Here is a 24,006-nt window from a genome sequence, read left to right as displayed (position 1 = left end):
TGAAGACGGCCTTACAGTTGAGGTCGAAATACGCGTATCTGTCAAAGGATAAAAACTCTAGTGGAATTAAATGGTATAGTACTAAATTCGTTTTTTTTCATCTACCATATATCGGTCAATTTTCTCAATTCTGTCGTATATTAGTTTGTAATCTATCTTTTATAATCATAATCCACCTAATTATTCACATAAATAGCTATGAACGGAAAAAAGAACGGCCATGAGCAAACTTTGCTCATCCAGCAATCACGCTTTTTTTACTTTTGTTTTTTTCCTGGTTCTCGAATACAAGAATATGCAAGGATGAAAAAAAATCAGCTCTAACGACAAACAACACGGTATTTGAACGGTCCAAGAGGGCCATCGCTCTTGTAGCAACATGATTTCAACACCTCACCACGCGCGCTAATCATAGATATATCGAGCATCCGATAAACTGTTTGTCGTAGCACAAAGGGTTTGTCGGATATTGTAACAAATTGCGATTAATGCGAATCAGTTTAAAATTCACGGATAAACTTTCTCACATTCCATGCACGATTGACTTTAGGATCAAACATGGTATGCTAGAAATCATATCGCAGAGTGAAAGCGTGAAAATCTTCCAAAATTTATGAATTCGGTTTGCGAACAATTGATCGTTAGCACACATGCCGAGCGATTTATTTTTCGTGGAGCGAAGTTTGTTGTGATGGCTTGACGACTAAGGGTTTATCGTTGTTGCTATGATCGCATGATAAAGAACAACCACGATGCATCATTTGTTTTATCATGATCACTAGATTTCCATCCTTGAGAATCTGTGATCAAATCGCTGGTTCGTGAGCATGTGAGCGTAGATCCTGCTTAATATTGGTTCATTTTGCGTAAACGACATGATGCTTTCCACCACTGACCGTGCAAAATATTTCCTAATCCTCATCTTTCCGAGATAAGACACTAAAAGCACAGACAAATAGACGTAACACTGACGAAATTTCCATCGACCACTCATTTAACGATCATTTCAAATTCGTTATGTTACAAGTCTCACAACCAGAGGCGCGCGCATCGTTTTTATTTCCGTTTGACGTTTCACACTACCGCCATCTGCCGGTCTTGTTGCACGAAATACCTTTTCGTGCAACATGCTCACCAGATGATGATGGTGTAAAATGGGCGATGGATTTTGAAGAAATTTGTTACGTCTGTTTGTCTGTGCTAAAAGTGTTAGTTGGGATGAAAAATCCTACACGCAGCGAACTGGACTATCGAAATTCATACATTTTGCCTTATGAAAGATGGAACGATTTTCGCAATACGAACGCTTTATGTATCGTTTTAGCATCCCTCCTCACCAAGGCGTCGATAGGCGCGGGGTGTACGCACGAGCCTATCGATCGCAAGGTCCTTGGTACGATTCCAGGTTGCCGCGAAAACTATTTTTGTTTTCAAATTTCGGTTTCATAAGGCAAATTTATGAATTTCAACCCGATTCCTTGTGGCGAATTTTCATAAGGGATTCCTATGCTTATCGATAGTCCATTTGCCTGAGTGTAGAGTTTCGGCTGAAAAGCGTTCACAAAGGTTTATTCACATATTTCATAACACCAAAAATGAACATTGGTCCACCCACCCCAGCGTAACGCTTTTTGTATGAATATTCTACAAAATTTGTATGAGTTGTAACATCATGAGGAAACCCAGCCACCCTCTTCAACGTTATGAAATTTGTGAATGAGTTCTTGACCGGGAACTCTAAATTTTATTTCATTGGAAAAAAATGTTCAATTCAAAGCATAATTTTACCTTCAGTGTGTAATGGAAACCAGCATAAATGCATCATAAATCGAGCACCTTGTGCAACAGTAGCATCATGCTGGATGCAACACCCCGCCAACTGGCCTGTCCCTCGGCTACGCAACACTTTTCCAGCTTTCACGCACACCACCAGCCGTTATGTTGGGACAGGACGCTTCTGACAGACAGACCGTAAATAGATGCTGGAGTCCGTCGCAGCAGATCGGAAGTGTTGAGTCCGTGCGTCGCGTTTTGGATTGAATTTTCCTGGTGAAAAATAGTACAAATTGTTGTGAATTTTGCTAATTGTGCTCGGTAAGGGTCGCGAGTAGTGTAATTTGCTTACGGGGAGTCGCGCAAGGTAAGTTTTCCTGGGGAAAAAGCGATTTTTCTTTTGGGTTTTAGATGGGGATGTGCGTCCATCATGGAAAATCATGTCCTGCGTGAAGTGAATGGGAGGTGAAAAATTTTCCTCCCTCGGATCAATAAATCAGAATGGGATTTTTCCGGGGAAAAAATACAGTTTTTTGAGATTGTGGGAGGAATTTTTCATGTTTTCAGTGGTGTAGTTGCGTATTTCGCTTACTAACGGGTCGTTTTTCTGTGTTTTATTCCAGGATTTGGGGGCACCCCAATCGAAAGGATTTCTGGGGGGTGGCTCGCGGAAGCACCTTTATCTGTCAGCCCGTTGCAAGGATAAAGGGGAACCGTCGACGTCTGTTTTTCCACACCCTACGGCCGTCGTCGCGTGCGTCGCGCATCCGTAGAACCGTCGTGTTCGGGTTTCGTCGCCGTCGTTGAGTTCCGCGTTAACGTGTCCTGGTTCTGGAAGAATATCCACAGGAAATATCCATCTCTTGGTGTTCCATTTTGGGGGAAATAATCAGTGAAATACGTCCAGACGGATTGTGTGTTTGTGTGCATCGAAGAATCAAGAGAAATAATAACGAAAAGGTAGTGTAAAGTGTTGTCGTTTGGGAGTTAAGCTTAAGCAGTGAAGAGAAAGATCTCGGAATAATTTAATTGGATCAAGTGAACAGGCAGGGGAAACAAGCGTCAGATTCTGCGATGGCCCGGTGCCGTGGTGGTGGAAATACGGCGACAATGTTCGCACTAGTGTGGATGGTTCTGCTAAGTGGACTCAATTGCCTCAATGGTACGTATCAGTGGTTCTCAATCAAGCTCAACCTTAGTCTGCGGCTCATGTGATCCGACAAACGGAATGTTATTGAAGGCCCTCTCTGAAATTACTCTTCAAGTATATCCCTGATTCCAGTTTGTTTGATTCCCTTTTGGTTTTGATGTTTTTTGTTTGGAGTAGTGCAAAAAGATATTCGTGTTCAGTCTTGGATGGATTACCAACTGGTGAGCTCGTTTCATGCTTATGATTGAACATTTTTATCGTGATAACATTACGTTTATGTAATTTTCCATCAAACTATGGATGGTTCGTCACTACATTTGTTAGCATGAACCCTTTGTCGATTAGCTACACAAACTTTTCTTTTTTCGTAATATAAATTTTGGACTAAACTGTTTGCTTTCCGGATGTCCTTGATTAGCTGAACAACTTTGCTAACGATCACTCCTTCGCAAATCGTAAGAATCTCGAGACATAGCATTGTAAATTTTATGGTTTTTGAGGTGATGCTAAACTTTTTTTTTGGATGATTCAAATGTTCAACACATTCAACTTAGTGTTCCAATACTTGGTTTAGTGAGCACGTAATTACATGTGTAAAGATTACTTATTCACATAGTTCATTGCTCAAAAGGTTGATAAATCATTGTATATATTTCATATGAAATCTGAAATTCAAATAATTGTGATGTGCTGGAACGGCATCCCAAATTTACTGGAGACACATGATTTGATCCTTGAGACACACAGAAATGTTATTTGTGTATGGATTGTCATAAAATTTCAAATGAATTCAGCTCCGTTTGCTTTATGGCGCATGAGCCTTTGTATAAACACATAAGTAAATCAAAATCAAAGCAGTTTATATCGTTTTTTACAGCATTTTTATGAAAAACCATATACAATTTTTATTAGAATACAATACTTTAATGGCGGGCTGCTTGCATAAATAATTTGCTAACTCTAGCCAACCTTGGAACACTGAGCCTTGGATCGAAAATTAGTTTGTCAGCGATAATGATACATTCTAATGAACCTGCAATTAAATGGGAAACAATAATTGAATTATGGCAACAAGGCGTTTTCCAATTCTGTGGTGTTACCATAATCGGCAACTTCAGTTAGCTTTTTATCATTGTGAAATTCTCGCTAGATATTTTTCCAGCAACTTCACTTCAAATGATTTACAAAATTTTAATTATTCTTCAACGTCCTCATTATGATTCAATTCCATGAATGGTCACCCAAAAAACATTCAAAATTTTTCAGGAACTTCGCTAGAAATCTTTTGAAAATTCTATTAGAGATTCCATAAAATTATGTTTAGATTTGTGCTAGATTTTTTTTCTGGATGTCAATATCTTTTTGTTACTGTTTTTTTTCCGGAATTTGCCTGATATTCTGATCTGGAAATCAATATTAACAAATAAAATGTGTGATTAAATTTTGAAAGCTCAAAATAGGCGTTTGCCAGATAACTTTAATTGTGATGAAAATGTAGGGAAAATGGTTTCTATTAGAATCTTGACAAATTGTACATCATTTAAACGACATCAAGTCAAAATCAATTAAATAATTAAATTTTAAAATTTTCCGAAACATAATCAAACTATTATTCGCCAATCGTCTTGACTACTCACAGAAAGTCAATAAAATTGGCAAAACTTTTGCAAACATATTTTGTTTATAAAACATAGTAAAACAAAAAACAATATTTTCAAAAAATATTTAAGGAATCCCACCGGATATTTTATAGGGATTGCGATCTTTTTTTCATGGAATTTGTTGAGTACTACTTGATGTATTCCATCGGAAATTTAACAAGAAATTCCTCTATATGCTGTTTCAAAGTTTTTTGTTCTCTTTTTTTTACAAATTGCTTCACGAATTTCATTAATAGTTCATCAGAAATTCGTTCAAAATTTTGTGACTATAATTAACAATTTGCAGGTGTCCTAGCAACATTCAGAAATATTTTTTTACCTATAAGTAAATTTCTGTGATATCTTTTAATTTCCTTGTGAAACACTTTGGCGAATCCAAGAGTTGTGCTAAGAGAAACTACTGGAAGATTACTATTATATTTGTTATATGTAGTGTCTTTGTGCTCTAGGTAAGCTCAAAATTTCAAAGTAATGAAATATTTATATTCCTCATGTGTAAATTTTAATTACTCAAGAAATTCTCTTAGATTGTGAATAGTGTAAATAAAAAATCCAGAGATGAAATTAAGAAATGTTTTTCGTGTAAACGCTATGATTTTTCTTGGAGAAGTTTTCAGAGATATCTCTGAACAAATGTTTTTAATTTCCTAGAAGAAAATGTAAGATTTTTGTAGGAATTCTTCGAGCTATTCATGATACAATCCTAGAAAAAAATCAGGAGCAACTTATCATTTATTGACGATATACTTAAGAATGCATGCATATTGGGAGGAAGTGTCGCATGAATCTGTAAAAAGAACCTTAATAAGTTGAAGGCCTGAAGAAACTTCACGAAAAACTAGGACAGAATATCCTGGAGGTGCCATTAATAAACATTTTAGATATCCTTGAGCAATTTTAAAACTCCCAGAATGGCGGAATGTTTGTAAGAATTCCAAATAATTATTGAAATCAATCATTTAAGAAAAGATACTTCCGGAGTCCCATGGTGATTTTTTTTTCAAATTCCTTGTGATATTATTAAAAACAAAACCATCAAAAAACATCGAAGGAATTTCTGGACTGATCTTTTAATGCATACTTAGAAGAAATGTTGATAAAATTCTGGAGCAACTGCTGAGGATTCTTTCGAAATCTTCTATGTACCGTAATCCGGGGTATCATTGATCAGCGGGGTAACATTGATCGGAATGACTCATCTCGTAAAAAGTTCGTATCATCATATATTGATGCAATATTTCCAAATCATGAATGGTGCTTCTCTTTTTCATATTCAGAAGCTAATGAAAGTGAAGATGTTTACCTTATGCGTAAAATTGTCAACTTTTTGAAACAACAATGGTTAGGATGACACTACCGAAGATTCATGTCTCACATAAGTTCAGCAAATAATATGAACAAGGAAAATGCGGTTCTCACTAAAAATAGCATCGCTTAAAACGATTCCGTTGTCAAAACTTTCACAAGTTTGCTCAATTAGACAACATTAACGAATTACTGTTGAGAATGCAGAATTCCCTTAGGCAATTGCCTAACTTTAGACGTATTCTGTAGTCCGAGGTGTTTTAATTTTAAAATAACTCAAAAAGTAAAGGACTTGTAAACGTTTGGCTTTTTTTCGGCTTCAGGAGCCATGATATAAGTAAGTAACGACATTTTCAATAGTACTGAACGTTGTTTACATAAGTGATCAATGTTACCCCATATCAGCTAAATCAAAAAATCGCTCAAAACATTGAGCAGTTCAAAAATTTGCACCCGTGCGAGCTGAAAATTGAATGAGAAATGAAAACTGTCTTCATGGCAGATACACGAGACATATTTCAATGTGGAAGTTTTTCAAATTTGTTAAGAAACATTCTAGGTTCCATATACAGGTCGGACTCGATTATCCGGAGACTCGATTATCCGGGGACTCGATTATCCGGGATTCGATTATCCGGAATTTTAGACTCGATTATCCGGAATTTGTTTTTCGATGTTCTTGTTTTTCAATTTTTATGCATAGATCTAACATAATTTGGTATTGCAATATACAATATGAATGGTTTTGCAGTTTTGAACGTATTTAAGAAAAGGGGGGTTTGAAAAAGTGGTTTTTTGTGTTAGCTGGTCAAAAATTGTATTTTCTTGTAAAGACCCCTACTGTTCCTAGAAATAATTTCTGGCTACGCCACCGCATCATATAAATAAAAACATTAAAAAGAGATAATATTTATGTTCTTTTATCGAAGATTTCAATTTTTTCTTAGAGATTCGATTATCCGGAGGATTCGATTATCCGGAGTGAAAAAAAAATCGATACTCCGGATAATCGAGTCCGACCTGTATTTGTAAGGATATCAATTCAATATGTTCTGATGTAGTTTTTTTTCGAGTTTTTTTTAATTCATTGTGTATTTTGAAGTGAGCAGGTGCAAAATCTTGCACGCGCGTTCAATGCTTGCTAGGTTCGCGTGCAAAATAAGAACGCGTTCAGTCCAATTTTGGCTCGCGTTCAGTTTAAAATGCATCACTGGTTAAATCTTTCAAAAAACAAAATGCAGTACATAGTCACGAGCTATGGGTGGTAGTGCTTGTTTCAAAAATATAAAATTGGCAAAATTTTAATTTAAAACGAAATATTTAAGAAATATTCAAAAAAAAAAAAGATCAATGTTACCCCGGATTACGCTACTCCCTAGTTCTGCTTCTGTTTTATCGAAACATTTGAATTATTTCTGATGGCCCTATCAGTTCTCGACATTTGGAGGATGCGTTAAAAGGCAGATAATAAACGCTAATCTTTATCTGAGACTACACACTACCAAAAATCATGTGATTTTACGTCTTTTGGATGCACATAAAAGAAGCGAGCAGAATGATTGAAATTTATGTCAAATTTTTAACACGATAGTGTCTGGTTCGGGAATTGTCGATCACAGTTCCATCGCTTTCGTGTCCATTAACATGTAAAATTACATTTTTTGTTCAATACACATTCAAAGACAAAGACAAAGAGTATTTGTGTCGTTCCATCACTTACATCATGTGTCGTTCAGTCATAACGAGAATTACGTCCACAGTAATTTTCACTGTTTTTAAGAGTGTAGAATCTTTGTCTGCATCTGCGGATGAGAATAAGCCAATCCTTATACAATGGTCAATTCTACCCCATAACCCCGAGTGCCACCACCTCGAATTCAAAATACCCGAATGAGTCGCCCCGAATTACAATACTACGGGGCAATGGTTTGTGGGCTTCGTGGCCGTGCGGTTAGTGTCGTCAGGCATTTAGCCGCATCGTGTCAAGGAGTGTGGGTTCGATTCCCGCTTCAGTCCGGAAAACTTTTCGTGAGGAATGTTTTCCGACTGTGCCACTGGGCGTTGCATGCTAGTCCGTTGTCTACACAGAAGGAAAAATCCATGTAAATTTCAGCGTAAAATCATGCACATGAAGAGAATACCAGATATGTCGCAAATTTACACGTCACATCGTGTAAAATTACAATATCATCATATATGTTTCCGTTATGCATCGTGTAATCTAGCATGGACTCTAACCGATTACGTGACTATTCGTATAAATTTAAATGATGTTGATGTAATTTTACACGATGTGTCATGTAAATTTGCGACAAATCTGGCATTACATTTATGTGCATGATTTTACGCTGAAATTTACATGGATTTTTCTTTCTGTGTAGTGTGGTGCTTCCTTCAAAGGACAAATCTGTCCACTAGAAGCATTAAGGTGATTATATAACGAAGCCTAACTTCGAATTCAAGTGCACAAGACTAGAGAATCTGACAACAGTTCGCGTTGAAAATCAATCAAATTGCTTACTTGCTGGTGGTGACCAATGGGATAAATTTGCAACGCGGAGCTCTTGAAAAATTGAGATGTGGCTTCGCTCTATAATCACCTCAACGTGTTGGTGTCTTTTTCTTTTTAATGTCATTCAAGATTGGACATTCAGAGAAACATCATTCGGGATAATGGTACATTTGGGGTAGTGGCATTCAGAGTGATGGCATTCAGGGTAATGGAGTGGAATCTAGATGTGTTTCTAAGGGGTTATGTTAGAGAAACACTCATAAAACTTATGAAAAATTATTGTGCTTCCCAAATGAGTTCTTGTGAAATTCCAACGAGTTGTCGTACACTGCGTATCAGAAGATCTTCCGACACAGAGTTGCTGATGTTCATTACGTCACCTGGTGCAACTCAGATATTAATTATTGTAGAGGCTTCAGCTTGATGGAATACTTAGGTAGTGCAGCTCTTGGATTACTTAATATATTGACAACCGTCCTTGACTTCCCTGGGCATATACAGTAATGACCCGATTTTGTCAGCCCCTTTTTAGAAAAGTGTTTCAACTCTCCTTCAAAAATAAAAGAAGTTATCATAATTCTTTCTTCACTATTTTATGCATATTTATAATAACTTTGACTGAGTTGAAAAAGATTTGAAGAAAGTTTGACAATCAAACCGTGGGAGCAAAAATCTCTCCGCAAAAATGGGCTGACAAAATCGGGTCATTACTGTAGTCTCATCGTACCTGTCACACGATGTACGAATGCGAAAATGGCAATTTTGGCAAAGAAAGCTCTCAGTTAATAACTGTGGGAGTGCTCATATGAACACTAGCTGAAAAGCAGACTCTGTCCCAATAGGGACGTAATGTCAAGAAGAAGAAGGTTACAAAAAGACTAGTTAATTGATCATAGGAAAACCATCTACAATTTCTAATTTTTCTCTGACTGCTAAAACATCCGTGAACTGCTTACGATGTTTAAACATATTTGACCATTTTTGTAAGTAAATTTCTCGCGTTTAGTATCATACAGGCGTATCTGCAGTGATCGATTTCTCTTCGTCGATTTTCTCTTTGCATTAGTACGCGAAAGTCAAACGATTTTTGTACCATTTTACAATGTAGCATGAAGAAGGACGATGAGAACTTTCTACTGAATCAAAAATAGCAGTCGAAAACAATTGCCTGGTCGAGAAATTAGCTGAAGATGAAGAGAAATCGATCATTGCAGTTACGCTTTTATGATACTGAACGCGAGATTTGTTAGAAAACGAAGGAAGAAATCAGCCTTTATCTTCATTATGTACTTTTACAATATTGTGATAAAAACCGATCACTTGCTCTCTTCACAAAAAATCCCTATGGGAGCCTTGTGATCCGTTTACACTTTAAACCAGTGGTTCCTAACCTTTTTGAAACTTTACAAACGTCCAGCGCACTCATAAGCATGGATGTTCTTGAAATTAATGTATATGAAAACCTACCGAAGCTCGTAGAATTATTTTACTGATGTAGTGGGCTGCTACCCTTACAAATGACGTCTGTAACCCATCACAGATCTTAATGGCGAACTCGTCAATGCAAGAATTCTGTTATGATGCTTAGAAGGAGTCCACTAAGCGTTTTTTTTATTTCTTTATTAGTATTATTCCAAACATTACATTCATCTCTTATATCTAGGTGTTCTGTTTTATTTGACAACACTATCATCCTAATTTGTTAAAACAAATTTAAGATTTTATTAACATTTTGTTAACAACATATTACATTTCATTTGCCGTAGCAGTTCAGATTTTTTACAGGTGAGTTGATTTCACCTGCTTATATGAGAAAAAAAAAACACGTTTTCAATTTACTTAACCTAACTTAACCTAAGCATATAACGCATTAATCTAGGCAATAGAAGATTGTAACGATTTTTGCCTGAAATGATTAATTATTTTATTTGACATTTGTTCCAATGTTTCAACATTGGATATTCTATGTAACTCATTGGTACTATACCAGGGAGGAAGCGTCAGCATCATTTTCAAAATTTTATTTTGAATACTCTGCAGAGCTTTCATCCTGGTATTACAACAGCTAGTCCATATTGGTACAGCATACAACATGGCTGGCCTGAAAATTTGTTTGAATATCAAAAGCTTGTTCTTAAGACAAAGTTTTGATTTTCTATTAATAAGGGGATAGAGACATTTTACATATTTATCACATTTGGCTTGAATGCCCACAATGTGATTTTTGAAAGTTAAATTCTTATCTAGCATGAGCCCTAGATACTTAACTTCATCTGACCAAGTTATTGAGTCCACTAAGTGTTGAAGCTTTTAATATTCAAGGTCGCATCGTATAGAATTAGTACGCATGCGCCGTAAGTTGAACAGATGTTAATCTGACAGAATGGAATTTAATATATTTTTCATGTATTTGCACAGTTGAAACAAAAAAAATGTCTAGATCACATAAAATATTTAGAAGATCAACTATTTGCAACTCGGTTATAACTTTTCTTGAAAATAAGTAAAGTAAAACTATCCGTACATTCATTCATCAGTTGAGAGAAACACTTATGTTCAATGGCTTTGCGGACCCCTAGAAAACTCCTGACGCCCCCTAGGGGTCCACGGTTGGGAAGCCCTGCTTTGACTGAATAGAAACTTGTGGAAATTTTTGATTATGCAAACAAGTCCAAATGCTCAAGTTACGGGATAGGATACTTTTTAAGTAAAGCTTGATTTTTCAGTTCATCTGTAATATATGACAAAACGCCTCCTAAACCGTATGTACAGTACTGGACAGAATAAAGTACGCATTGGCCGTTTTTTCATACAAAATAATCAAGTTTGGAGCCTTATATCTCGGTTTCTAGTTGTCCGATTGACCTGAAATTTTCACCGCAGCTTGAAAGTAACATCAAATTTGCTAGGCTAGAAATTTATAGTTTTTCATTAACGAACTTTTAAGTTATCGCAAATCTCAAATTTTGATAAAAATGCCAAAATTTTAAAGTAAAAATAATTTTTAAATGAAAATTTCAGAGCAATATGTCCTTCTGCAAAAATGTACAATTTGATAAGACACACAAGTTGGCAGAACATAATTTTTCGGTAAAACTGATTGTTTTCAAAATATTTTCAAAATTAATGTTGCATTTTTTTGCGAATTGAGAGATTAAAGAGATTAAAAAATAATTTAAAAGTTTGTGTTTCAAATGCAATGATATTTTAATTGAGTAAAATCTATGTTATATCTAGGCTGTGGTGAAAATTTCGAATCAATCGGACCACTAAAAGCTGAGATTCAGATCTAGTATGGAAAAACGGCCAATGCGTACCTTATTCTGTCCAGTACTGTATCTGTAATCACTACTAAGAGTTTAGTAGGGTCATAAAAATGTAGTATGTTGGCAGAGAACTTTTGTTTATTTTGTTGAAAGGATTCTTCACATGATTTGCTCCAAAGCAGCAGACACCTTCAATTTCTTGCAGGACCTAGCCCATTACCTGTTGTTATGAGGCCGCGTTAAAAGATGCTTCTTTCAGTAAGCTTAAAGTAAAGACTTAAAGTAAGTGTAGAGACGATTGAGCTTATTGAACATTATCACAAATTTTGAACTATCGATTAGCTCAAGTTGTGTATATGCTCCAGTTAAATCCAATGAACAGAATACTTTACTGCCAACGGCGCAAATACATCTTGAGAGGATGGATTTGTATCGATTTCTAAGATATTTTCATGACCTTGAACTACTTAGTCTTTCATTCTATATCTAAATTATCATTGAACACTAATTCTTCCTATTTAACGAATTTAACTGATTTTTTTTTTAAGCAACCAACAATTTTTTTTTGCAATGCCTTGCTTCCATGAAACCAATAAATAAGCTCCCCGTTGTCAATCGATAAATATAGGTTGCAATCTCTTATCCATTTGAGAAACACTGGAACTAATTATTTCCTATCATCTCTTTCTTCCCCGCAAAAACCAGCCGTCGAAGCGGCCTCCAAGGTGGACGACTCCAAGGGTCCCGTCTTCCTCAAGGAGCCCACCAATCGGATCGACTTCTCCAACTCAACCGGCGCCGTCGTCGAATGCAGTGCCACCGGAAATCCCCCGCCGGAAATGATCTGGATCCGCAGCGATGGAACGGCCGTCGGCGAAGTGCCCGGACTGCGCCAAATTCTCCCCAACGGAAATTTGGTGTTCCCACCGTTCCGCGCCGAAGACTACCGCCAGGACGTGCACGCCCAGGTCTACGCGTGCATGGCCAAGAACCAGTTCGGATCGATCATTTCGCGGGACGTCAACGTACGAGCTGGTAAGTTTGGAGGACAGCCTCGAAAGATGGAAAGAAAGGAACGTGATACGAAACATCTGCTCGGGTTTGGCTGAGAAGGAACGGATCAAGTGGAAGAAATGGGAATAAGTCCTTCTGGAGAAGGTTAAGAACTGGAAGAGAAGAAAGCTTGTATGAAGAATTGGGAAGCTGTGAAGGATGCCACAATCCAATTTATGCATAGAATCACGTTGTGCAAAGAAGAAGAGGGAGGGAAAGGGTGCGAGGGAGGTGGGCCGCATGCAAGTGCTTCCAACAAAGTGCCCGAAGAAGTATTGGTGTGTTTGATGGCCGGCCCTGAATGCCGGTTCTGTGCGGTTCAAAAAGTGCAGCATGCAAGAACGGAGAATAGAGAAGCATAGCAAAACAGCAAAATTCGAATCCACCGGCTACAATAATATTATTTCTCGACGCTTTTGGGTCGGTGTTAGTGTGCGGGATCGCCCAGCGGAACGACCGAAGATAGTGTGCATTATAAAAATAAAATAAACGCCGCATAGCAGCTGAAGTTCTCTTGGGTCCATAGTGTGGGATGCCGGCCTGAAGATATACTGGGAATCAGCTGGTTAAAGTGCTAATGAGGAAGAAGCTGAGAAATGTGAGTTCCTCCCTGCGATGGGGAGCGTGATGGGTTTGTTACCGTTTGGAAAGAGGAAATGCAATTTTACTGCGCACTGGACACACCACAAGGTTGTTTATAATTTGATTTGGGATCGGGTGGATGCTTTTATAAATAGCCATGAGCTGATGGTGAAGGAGATGTACGGCTCAACGAGATCGATTTATGTCATGTTTTATGCACAGTTTATTGGAGGCAGAAAATTGATTAGAAGTATTTTTACATGAGATATCCAGAGTGCAATTCTCAGAGCAAGCTAGAGATGTCCCTGGAAAAATTACCAAATCACTATAAGATACTCCTGAAGAAAATTCTGAAACCTGTGAAGGTTTCCATGTTGAATAACTGATATTTAATAATTCAAATAAAGGGTTTCCATTTTACCCAAAATAAGATCTATGTTAACCGAAATAGTATATAATGTTTCTTTTTCCTTATCTGCTTGCAGTAAATTCTGAATCAAAATTTTTCAGACTCCAGGGAAACCTGTAGAGACTATGACGCGACTAATTGAATGAAACAAGTCTTCTTGGTTCGATATTTTGAGCTAATAAGTTGAACTAATTTATCCACTATTATACAGATCAGTGGCAGATTCGGATGAATTAAATTCGATGGTTACTACGCCAACATCCCCCCTCAACCGAGAATCCGTCCAATTCCAATTGACCGACTTTCGGTTTCGAATCTTGAAGCCGGAAACGTCATCATCAGTAGATCCGCTACTTGCTGTTGACTGCCAACATGCTGCAAACCGATCATGTTCTCTTCGATCTTCTTTGGCACGAAGTGATGACGAATGTATGTATGCCTACTGCGTGGAGAAGTGCGTAGTTGTAATTTTCTCAGCAACGCCGAATAGCTCCTGCCGTAGTTATCGCCACCAGATAGCTTCTTGGGCTGCTGCTGATACCGCCATATACTCCGTTTCAGTTGTCGCAGTTGGTCAGTGTCGATTGCCTTCGACAGCTCCACCAAACTCAGTCTCCTTCTATCAAGTCACTCAGATTCCAAGCGCTTTGTTGGCCAATGCAAGATCCTTCATTGCGAACTTCAATGTAAGCTGCTTCTTGAGATGGTTCACCTAACGCTGGTTATTGAGAAATACGAGTAGATCATCGACATACACCGCTACTATCAGGATTTGTCCGTTTTCAATCCGGTAATAGACACACCTGTCGAACTTCGATCCCTTCAGTCTAAAACGCTTCAATTCTCCATTCAGCTTCATGTTCCAAATCCGGCTAGCTTGCTTCAGTTTTCAGCTTTCAGACACTGCTCTGATTGTCCGAGAATTGACGAATTCTTCTGGCTGCTCCATATAAATTTCTTCCTCCACCAGTTAACTTTGCCCTGTTACTGCATCCATCTAGTGAATCTTCAGGTCCAACCTAGCAGATAACGACATCAAATAACGGATGATAACATACCGGACCACGGGTGAGTAGGTTTCTTCTGTGCTCGATACTCCTCGACCATCGCATCTTTCAAACGGTCGTTGTTCTCGCACGAAATCGCTTCCTGGGACGTCTGAGGGTCAACGCTCGCATCACCTGGTACATTGCAAAGCTATAAAATTTGGGAACTTTCTTCAGGAAGAGTACTGAGACCCAAATGAAAATCTCGATACTTGTTTGGGGTTACGTGCTCCCTCGCACTGTTCCTTACCATCTGTTGTGGGTCCTCTGTATAGTGAGAATCATGTAGCGATAATGATGAATATGGAACATTATTTATCACTACACTCTGATTAAGGAAGGAGCGTAGCAAGCTGTAGTTCGGAGTCGATCAACGTCTTGTCGGCGTCTTCTGATTCTTCGAACTCGGGTTAGCTGAGCTCGTTATCTTGCGCCTGCAGATTATTTTCTTCACCATTAACGACCTGTTCCTCTGCAACCTCCATCTCATTCTGCACAACCATTACGAAAGGTGCCCTTTTGAGTGGGATCTTCCTCTCTCGGTGTAACTTAAGCTTCCTTCACATCACGACTAGTTACTACTTCCTGGGTCCTGAAGTTGTACACGCTTTCGTGTTCCCCGCTTCCGCCCAGAATCGCTTTCCAAGCCCGGTATCAAACAGCATACTCTTGGCGCGCTCCACCAACGTTCGGTTCTTCAGCTCTGCAAGCCCATTTTAATCCGGAACCGTTGTCTCCCGTGGTGGATTCTAGCTTGACGTAAGCTCCGTCACATCGCACGATTAACGTACTCCTTACCGTTGTATGTTCTGATCCGCTTGATTCACTCTCCGGTCTGATTGACAAATGACTAAACCGTCGGATTCTTGACCAGCTTCAGCTTGTAGAGGCCATCCGAGTACTGTCCAACCGCTACGATCTCCTTCGTTGGGCTAACGGCTTTGCATACTTCCTTCCCGAACGTCATCTGTACCCCACGGACAATAAATTCAAGTCCAAATCTGGAACACACAGCACATCCTTCATGGTGATACCACAACCTCCAATGTCTGCTTCCAGATTGATGACGCCCTTCGAGATGCCGGAAGCTTTGGCATTATTCGCAGCGTTGATACTTGACGACACATTCTCACTCAACTAGGGTTGTTATGTCTATTACGGCTTAACCAGCCGACGGTGTTTTGAAAATACCTGAAAATCGTAGACACAAAAGTCAATTTGGACAAATTGAGATGTAAAATTGTGAAAAATAATAGAATCGTTCTGGTTGGCTTCGATCCCACGACTCCCAATACGCTAGACTGGGCGCGTTAACCAACTACGCCACAGAAAGCGTAACGATTCTGCAGCGCAATCGGCCAGCCTTAAACCAAAGTCTGTCACGACCCCATTTGCTCCTTCACAACCCTACATCTCCTTCGGCTCTCTGGATTCCCAATTCGACCATTCACGGCACATCAAAATTTGCAAAATTTAGTAACAAATGGATCCAAGACGTTGCTATCTGAGTATGGCAACATTTCCCATATGGGTTTCCATAGCAGATTTTTGGGTTCCCTGGAGGGTACTGGGAAAGTAACCAATTCATTCATTTGATAGAACCATAACATGCGACCTATCTAAATTTTTAGAATTTCACACAGATTCATAAAATATAAGCCTTGACGATAATTTTGAGTACAAAAATATTTATATTTGGTGAAAAAATGGCTACGAAATTCGTAGGTCAAATCCGGGTCAATATGACCCGAACACCTTAAACGTATCTTTTTTTTTCTTCAGCTCTTCAGAATTGTCCTACATATTTTTTTCAAACGTGAAACTCTTAGTTTCCACAAAAGATTTAAAGTCGCCAAACTTTATAACAATAGGTAGTAGCAAACAAAGGTTGTGGCGCTTTGAAAGTGCGTTTAAGGTCATATTGACCCGAACACCGTAGGAAGATTAAGTCCCTCTAGATGTTTTTTTTTCTATGAACTTCTCCAGCATTTCATCAAATCATTACTTCTGCAGTTCTTCACACATTTCTCAATGATACTATCAAAAACATCCTCATGTACCCACAAAAGTTTATTTAAGGTTCCACTCCAATTAGCACTAAGCATTTTTTCCCTTGTAGTTCGTTCGATCGTTCCTACATTTCTTCAGGGATTTCGTCCAATATTTTTTCAAGAAATTCCTTCAGAAAGTTCTTCAGGGTATTATCCTGAGATACGATTGACTCTTTTTTGATTATCTTAGCAATTTATCTACGAATTCTTCAAAAACTTCCTCAAGAGTCCATGATTTTTTTCAGATACTTTAGAACTTACACAAGTTTTACCAGAGGCTGTTTTAAGATTTTCTTTAGGAATACCTCATGATTTTTTTTTCCTAAAAATCTCTAATAACTTCTGAGAAATTTCTTTCACATTTCCCTGAAGATATGTAGAGAGATAAGGAATCAGGTAGAGGATTTTCCAGGTTGGAAATTTTCTCGACTTCCCAGGCTTCTTCGTGCTTGCTACACGATGTACATAGGCAAAAATAGTCAAATGGCAAAGCTCTCCGTTAATAACTGTGGTAGTGCTCATAAGATCACTAAGCTGAGAAACAGATTCTGTTTCAGTAGGGATGTAATGCTAGGTGTTTGGCATGATGTCCATTTACATCTGGATGAAAAATCGTGTATTTTGAGCCGTCGCATGATGGAACTATATGATGGTCTGATAATGTCCACATCACAACCCTAGCGGAACCGGTTCCGTAATACTCCGACCAAATATAAATGTTGGTCCTCTTGGTACTATTGTAAATCGGAATGAAAAACCATGACATTTGAACCGTCATTTATACACATGTGTATGAACTGCTGAGTATGATATACGCCAGTTCCTTCTAAAACAGGTTAAGGTCCCCTTGTGCTCTACTGCCCATAATGGCCATACTCACAAAAAAATCCAGGGTTTCATAACTTTCATATAGAGCTAAAACAACGAAAATCGTTTCCAAAATGGATTGTTGAGTGCGTTTCAAGGTCATGGGTCATTTTTTACCCTTAATGCAAAGTGTGTAACTTTTTCTCAACGCATTAGGAAGGTTAAGCAAGCGATCGTTAACTGAAAAATTAGAATGTTGGAGATTCTGTCTGGGGAATTCCGACTACAAAAAAAAAACGTTACCGTTCATCTTCCTGGTATGAGCCTCAACGATTCGTTTTTGCGATGGGCATTCCCAAAAGATAGACTTATGGTTGCCCCCGCGATTTGCGCATGTTATCTGAAACGCAGTAGGGAAAGATAGAAAAAAATTTCATATAACATATGCATCATTACGTTTAAAAAATCTATCAAAATCTTCTGTAGCTGTTGAGAATACGCTTCTGTGGATGTTGAATAGAGCTTGTAGGCTTCATGATATTATTGAGCAATTGAATCTCCAACACTATTACACATTGTCAAACATTTTAGATTTCTATGGATTCCATGGAAAATTCTTTTAATAGTTACTCAAAAACAGTCGTACATCTGTTCGTTCATTCAACTAGCTTCTTTTCCATAATTATAATTCTTTACAATCCTACGTGAAATATCTGTAATTATAATATTGTTCCAATAAAAATCCTTATAATTATAATAGTCTGTTGTGTTCTGTGATTCCAGCATACTCCGTAACTCTGAACTATGTTTTTTTCTGTAACCGAAAGTCCGTCTCTCAAAATGCCCTCACTCTTCGTCCCTTCATCCGCAGTGATCGCCCAGTACTACGATGTCGACGTCAACAAAGAATACGCCATTCGCGGCAACTCCGTCCTCATGAAGTGTCAAATTCCGTCCTACGTGGCCGACTTTGTGCGGATCGAGTCCTGGCATACGGATCAGAACCAAAGTTTCTACATCAACTCGACCGAAAATGACGAGGGTTCGTTGCGGCGTTTGTCTCATCTGTCCGACTTTTCCTTACTCCGATAAAACTCCGTAAAAACTATAATTTCTCCTTTCCATCAAATAACGACACTTTATTTGACGTTTTCCGTTCCAAATCTTCCCGGCAGTCGTTCAGCAGTACTACGAATCCGAGGTTAACAACGCGTACGTCATCCGGGGTAATGCAGCGATTCTAAAGTGTTCGATTCCTTCGTTCGTGGCCGATTTCGTAACGGTGGTTTCGTGGAACGACGACTCCGGAAACGTCTACCAATATCTGGGCAACCGAAGCCGGCCGGATGATTTTGAAACCGGTTTGAATAGTTAACGTTTTCTTCGATCCTGTGCCTCCCATAACATCCATATCAAGTTTTAGTTTATCCGATAAACCCTTTTTGAGATATTTAGATGGGATTCTGGTTTACTTTCACAGTGGTCAATCAGTACTACGAAGCCGAAGTCGTTTCCGAGTATGTTATCCGAGGGAATACGGCTGTGCTGAAGTGTAACATTCCCAGCTTCGTAACGGACTTCGTGAGGGTTGATGCCTGGATCGGCAGCGATGGTTCTCTTTATAATGCGTCCACCTTTGATACCGGTATTGTTCGACGAATCTAGGAATTAAAGCTCCGTGACTCCCATCCCTCTGTAGTAACTTGAGTTATCCATTCAACATCCCTTTTACTTGTTTTCCATTCCAACTGCGCAGTGATCAACCAGCACTACGGAGCCAATATCATGATGGAATACGTTATCCGAGGCAACGCTGCCATACTCAAGTGTTCAATCCCGTCGTTTGTAGCGGACTTTGTACGCGTCGAAGCCTGGATCGACGAAGAGAATAACGAACTTCTGCCCTCGGAAGACTACGGTTGTGTGACTTCCACCCAGCTTGCGATAGATCCGCCCTCCCCATCACAACCTTCTAATCTTTTTGAGTTCTAATGCGCCTTATTTGTTTCCGTTTTCATCAGTTATCAACCAGCATTATCAGCCGGAGATTCTAACCGAGTACGTAATTCGTGGTAATTCGGCCATTCTGAAGTGTTCCATCCCTTCGTTTGTGTCGGACTTTGTTCGTGTCGAATCGTGGATCGACGAGGAGGGCACGGAAATGGTTCAATCCGAAGACTACGGTTAGGGTTAGGCTAGAAAGAAATTCCAAGTCCCTTCATCCTTCATCAGTATTTATGATTTGAGACATGCCTTTTCAGTGTTGAACTTCGCTTCTTTCCAGTGGTCAATCAGTTCTATCAAACCGGTTCCGAGGACGAGTACATCATTCGGGGTAACTCGGCCATCCTGAAGTGTAAAATTCCCTCGTTCATCGCCGATTTTGTCTTTGTTGAAACGTGGTTGGATAGCGATGGAAATGAGTACCATTACCACGAAGATGATGGCAGAGATGGTGATTCTTTACACATGATGTTATCAATATCTCTCCTGAATATCCCTTCATGTCCTATGTTGAGTTCACACTTGATCCCGTTCTTTCCGTTTCCAGTGGTCAATCAGTTCTACCAGACGGATGGTGAGAATGAGTACGTCATTCGGGGTAACTCCGCCATACTGAAGTGCAAGGTTCCGTCGTTTATAGCGGATTTCGTGTTTGTCGAAGCGTGGATCGACAGCGACGGCAATGAGTATCACTACGACGCGCAAGAACTTGGTTATTGACATTTCCTTTTTTGAACTCTGCGATCCCTCTTCCTCATCCACTACGTTTTAAGTTCATACAAATATTCTACAAATGCCGTCTTCCTCTCACACGCTACAGTTGTTAATCAGCACTACATTACGGAGGCTGAAAACGAGTACATCATCCGCGGTAATTCCGCCATTTTGAAGTGCAAGATTCCGTCCTTCATCGCCGATTTCGTGTTCATCGATGCGTGGATCGACGACTCCGGAGAGGAGTACCGACTGTCGAACAACGACGATCAGCACGGTTAGAGTGGTCTAACAATTCTTCGAAGTTCCACACATCCCAGAATCTCCTTCCTTTTAAGTTTCCCGCCTTTAACACCGTTCTCCGTTGTTGTGGTCGATTTCAGTGGTCATTCAAAGCTACGAAGCGGAAGCGGACAACGAGTACGTCATCCGGGGCAACTCCGCGATCATGAAGTGTGAAATCCCCTCGTTCGTTGCGGACTTTGTGGCCGTTGATCTGTGGTTCGATTCGGATGGGACTGAGTACTATCCCGGGGATGATGGCAGTCTAGGTTTGATTGAAGAGCGAAATGCCGTTAGGTTCCTTATATCCCTGACATCCGAATTCGTGACCTTCTTATATCTTCTCATTTATTATTGATTTTCGTTGTCACGTCCATGTTTTTGTTACCAAAAGGTTTATTTTGAGCAACAACGGTAATTCTACAGTTTACCTCAAGCAACCCTCGAGAGATCCCTCCAGACATTCTGGAGAGATTCCTGCTGGAATTATGATGGGATTCCTCCAGAATACCTGAAGAGATTCCTCCAGTAGTTCCAATAGGACCCCTAAAGTGGTTTCTCCAAAAACTGAGTTCTTCCAGAAACCCTTGATGAACAGGAATACTAAAAAATGCTCCCAAAAACTCCGGATGATTTGATCCAGTAACAATGAACGGATTTTTACAGGAACCTTTAGCATTTTATCCAAAAAACTTCTCCAACAACCTTAGATGGGTTCCTCCGAGATCGCTGGAGTGGTTCCTTCATGAGCCCTTGAATGTTATCTTAAGAACTTTTTAAAGAGCTCCTCCAGAAACCCTCTAGAGGGGATTCTTCAGTAATCCTAGTTGGTTTTCTCCAGGAATGCAAGATGAAATTTTTAAAGAATATTCTAGTAATCCTGAAATAATATCTTTAGGAACCCTGAATGGATTTCTCCAGAAACCAGGGAGAGATTCCTCCAAAAATCTTTTTTTTTGTCAGTTCAAGATTTTTGAAGTGGTTTCTTCAGGAACCTTGAAGGGGGTTCTGCAGGACTCATAGAGAGGAGATCCTTCAGTAACCCTACAGACCCAGGAAAGCAAGATGAATTCTCCCAGACAATCTGGATGGAATACTTCGGTACACCTGAAGGAATTTCTCGAAGATCTCGGAATGAATTTCCAAAGGGATTCCTTCAAGATACCTAGAAGTGATTCTAGACTCTAGGAGAGATTCTCCAGGAACCCTCGAAGAAATCCCTTAAAAACTATGTATGGACTGGTCAAGTAACCCTTGAAGAATTTTTGCCCGGATAAATTTCTCAAGAAACCTGAGAGATATTCCTCCAGAAACCTTAGATGGATTCCTCCAAGATCCTTGAGGTGGATTCTCTATGAACTCTTGAGTGGTTTCTTCAATAACTTCAAAAAGGACTCTCCAGATAGGGGATCTTTCAGTAACTCTGGATAGTTTTCTCCAGGAGGGCCAGATTAATTCTTCAAAATATTTGGATGAAATACTCCGAAAATCCTACAATAATATCTGCAAGATCCCTGGATGGATTTCTAAAGGAATCAGGCAGATTCCTTCAGAAAACTTAGATGGGTTTCTCCAAGATTCTTGCAATGGTTTCTCTAGCAGCCTTGATGGGGGGGATTCTGTAGAAATCCTAGAAGGGGGATCTTTCAATACCCCAGGAAACCCAGGAAAGTAAGATGAATTCTCCCATGAATTCTTGAAGGAATGCTTGGGTAACTCTGCAGGAATTTCTCAAGGATCTCTGACGGTATTCCTTCGACAATTTCTGAAGGGATTCCTTCGAGATCCCTAGAAGTGTTCTCTAAGTAGAAGAAACCAGAGAGATATTTCTCTAGACACCTTAGATGAATTCCTCCAAGATTCTAGAAGTGGCTTCTCCATTAAATGAACCCTTGAGTGGTTTCTTAAGGAATTTCGAAGGGAACTGTCCAGAGAGCGGATCCTTGAGTAGCTTTGGATGGTTGGTTTTCTCTAGGAAGGCATGAAGAATACTCCCAAAAAATTCATGTGTAATTCACGAAGAATTCCTCCAGAATCTCTGAAGGGATTTCTTAAAAAAAAAACTCCTAAGGGGTTCCCTCAAGATCGAGAGAAATTTTTCCTGGCACCCAAGAAGAGATCCTCCAAGAACTCTGGATGGATTGGTCCAGTAATAATTTCTCCAGTAGCTACGAATAGATATCTCCAGAAACCTTGTAGATATTTCTCCAGAAACCATGGATGGGTTCCTCCAACATCCTTGTAGTGACTTCCCCGTGAACCCTCGAGTAGTTTTTTTTTTCATTTACTTTGGAAGGGAATCTCCAGGAATCCTAAAGAGGGAATCCTTCAGTAACACTAAATGATTACCTTTAGAAAGGCTAAATGAATTCTTCCAGAAACTCTGGATGGATTGCTTCGGTAACCCAGGAGGGATCTATCCAACAACCTTCATTTCATCAGAAACGTTGGAGGTCTTTTTTCAGCAACTTTAGATGGGTACCTCCAAAACCTTTGGAGTTGTTCCTCCACGAAACCTAAGATTGTATCTAGGAGCCGTAAAGGAGATTCCTTCATTAACCCGGGATGGTATCGTTTTGGAAGAGTAGGAATTTTTTTGCAGAAAATTTGCATAGATCGCACCAACTACCCCGAACTAGGAACCATGAAATCTCAGATGGGTTCCTCCAATATCTTTGGAGTGGCTTCTCCAGCCACTCAGCCCTTAAATGGTTTCTCCAGCAACCTTAAAAAGAATTCTCCTGGAATCTTAGAGGGGATCCTTCAGTAACTCTTGGGTGGTTTTCTCCAGGAAAGCTAAGTGAATTCTTCCAGAAGCTGTAGATGTGAAGTAATTCTGGAAAGATTTCTTCAAGAAACCCTGGATGGATTTCTCCAGAAACCTTCGAAAGATTCCTTTAGAAATCTTGAATCGATTCCTCCAAGATCCTTGGAGTGGTGTGTCCAGGAACCTTGAAGGGTATTCTCCAGGTATCCTTCAGAATAGGCCCTTCAGTGTCTCTGGAAATCCAGGAAAGCAAGATGAATTCTCCCAAAAAATCTGGTTAGAATGCTTTGGTAACACACAAGGAATTTCTCAAGGATCTCTGAAGGGATGTCTTAACGAATTTCAAAAGGGATTTCGTCAAGAAGTGTTCTTCTAGGTATTCTAGAACAGCTTCCCCAGGAACCCTTAAAAAATACTCCATAAACTTTGGAAGGATTTCTCAAATAATCCTGGAAGAGTTTCTTCCTGGATACATTTCTCAAAAAACCTGAGAGATATTTTTCCAGAAAAAAAAACTCCTGAGGACCCCCAAAATCAAAAGGAATACTAGAAAATATCCTCCAGAAACTCTAGATGAATTGCTCCAGTAGCTACGAATGGATATCTCCAGAAACCTTATAGAGA

General features: G+C 39.3%; 1 protein-coding gene across 43 annotated transcripts in view; it reads left to right on the top strand.

The window, feature by feature from the left end:
* The first annotated feature begins 1,966 nt into the window (after positions 1 to 1,966).
* LOC5573626 (Down syndrome cell adhesion molecule-like protein Dscam2) overlaps positions 1,967 to 24,006 on the top strand; it is a 302,956-nt gene continuing 280,916 nt past the window's right edge. For 32 of the 43 annotated variants that reach the window (XM_021849861.1, XM_021849875.1, XM_021849859.1 and 29 more), the window contains exons 1-4: positions 1,967 to 2,140; positions 2,397 to 2,935; positions 12,373 to 12,702; positions 18,791 to 18,976. In XM_021849861.1, the coding sequence (XP_021705553.1) occupies positions 2,848 to 2,935; positions 12,373 to 12,702; positions 18,791 to 18,976 (604 nt within the window). In that variant the 5' untranslated portion in view covers positions 1,967 to 2,140; positions 2,397 to 2,847. Of the gene's footprint in view, positions 2,141 to 2,396; positions 2,936 to 12,372; positions 12,703 to 18,486; positions 18,658 to 18,790; positions 18,977 to 19,095; positions 19,261 to 19,899; positions 20,071 to 20,166; positions 20,332 to 20,439; positions 20,611 to 24,006 lie in introns of all 43 variants that reach the window. The other 11 variants (XM_021849888.1, XM_021849886.1, XM_021849890.1 and 8 more) reach the window with 6 other exon arrangements.

The sequence above is a fragment of the Aedes aegypti genome, chromosome 3 (genome assembly GCF_002204515.2).
Source record: "Aedes aegypti strain LVP_AGWG chromosome 3, AaegL5.0 Primary Assembly, whole genome shotgun sequence".
Taxonomy (NCBI): domain Eukaryota; kingdom Metazoa; phylum Arthropoda; class Insecta; order Diptera; family Culicidae; genus Aedes; species Aedes aegypti.
The sequence above is the reverse complement of the archived record's forward strand: the minus strand, read 5'-3'. Positions and strand labels throughout refer to the sequence as shown.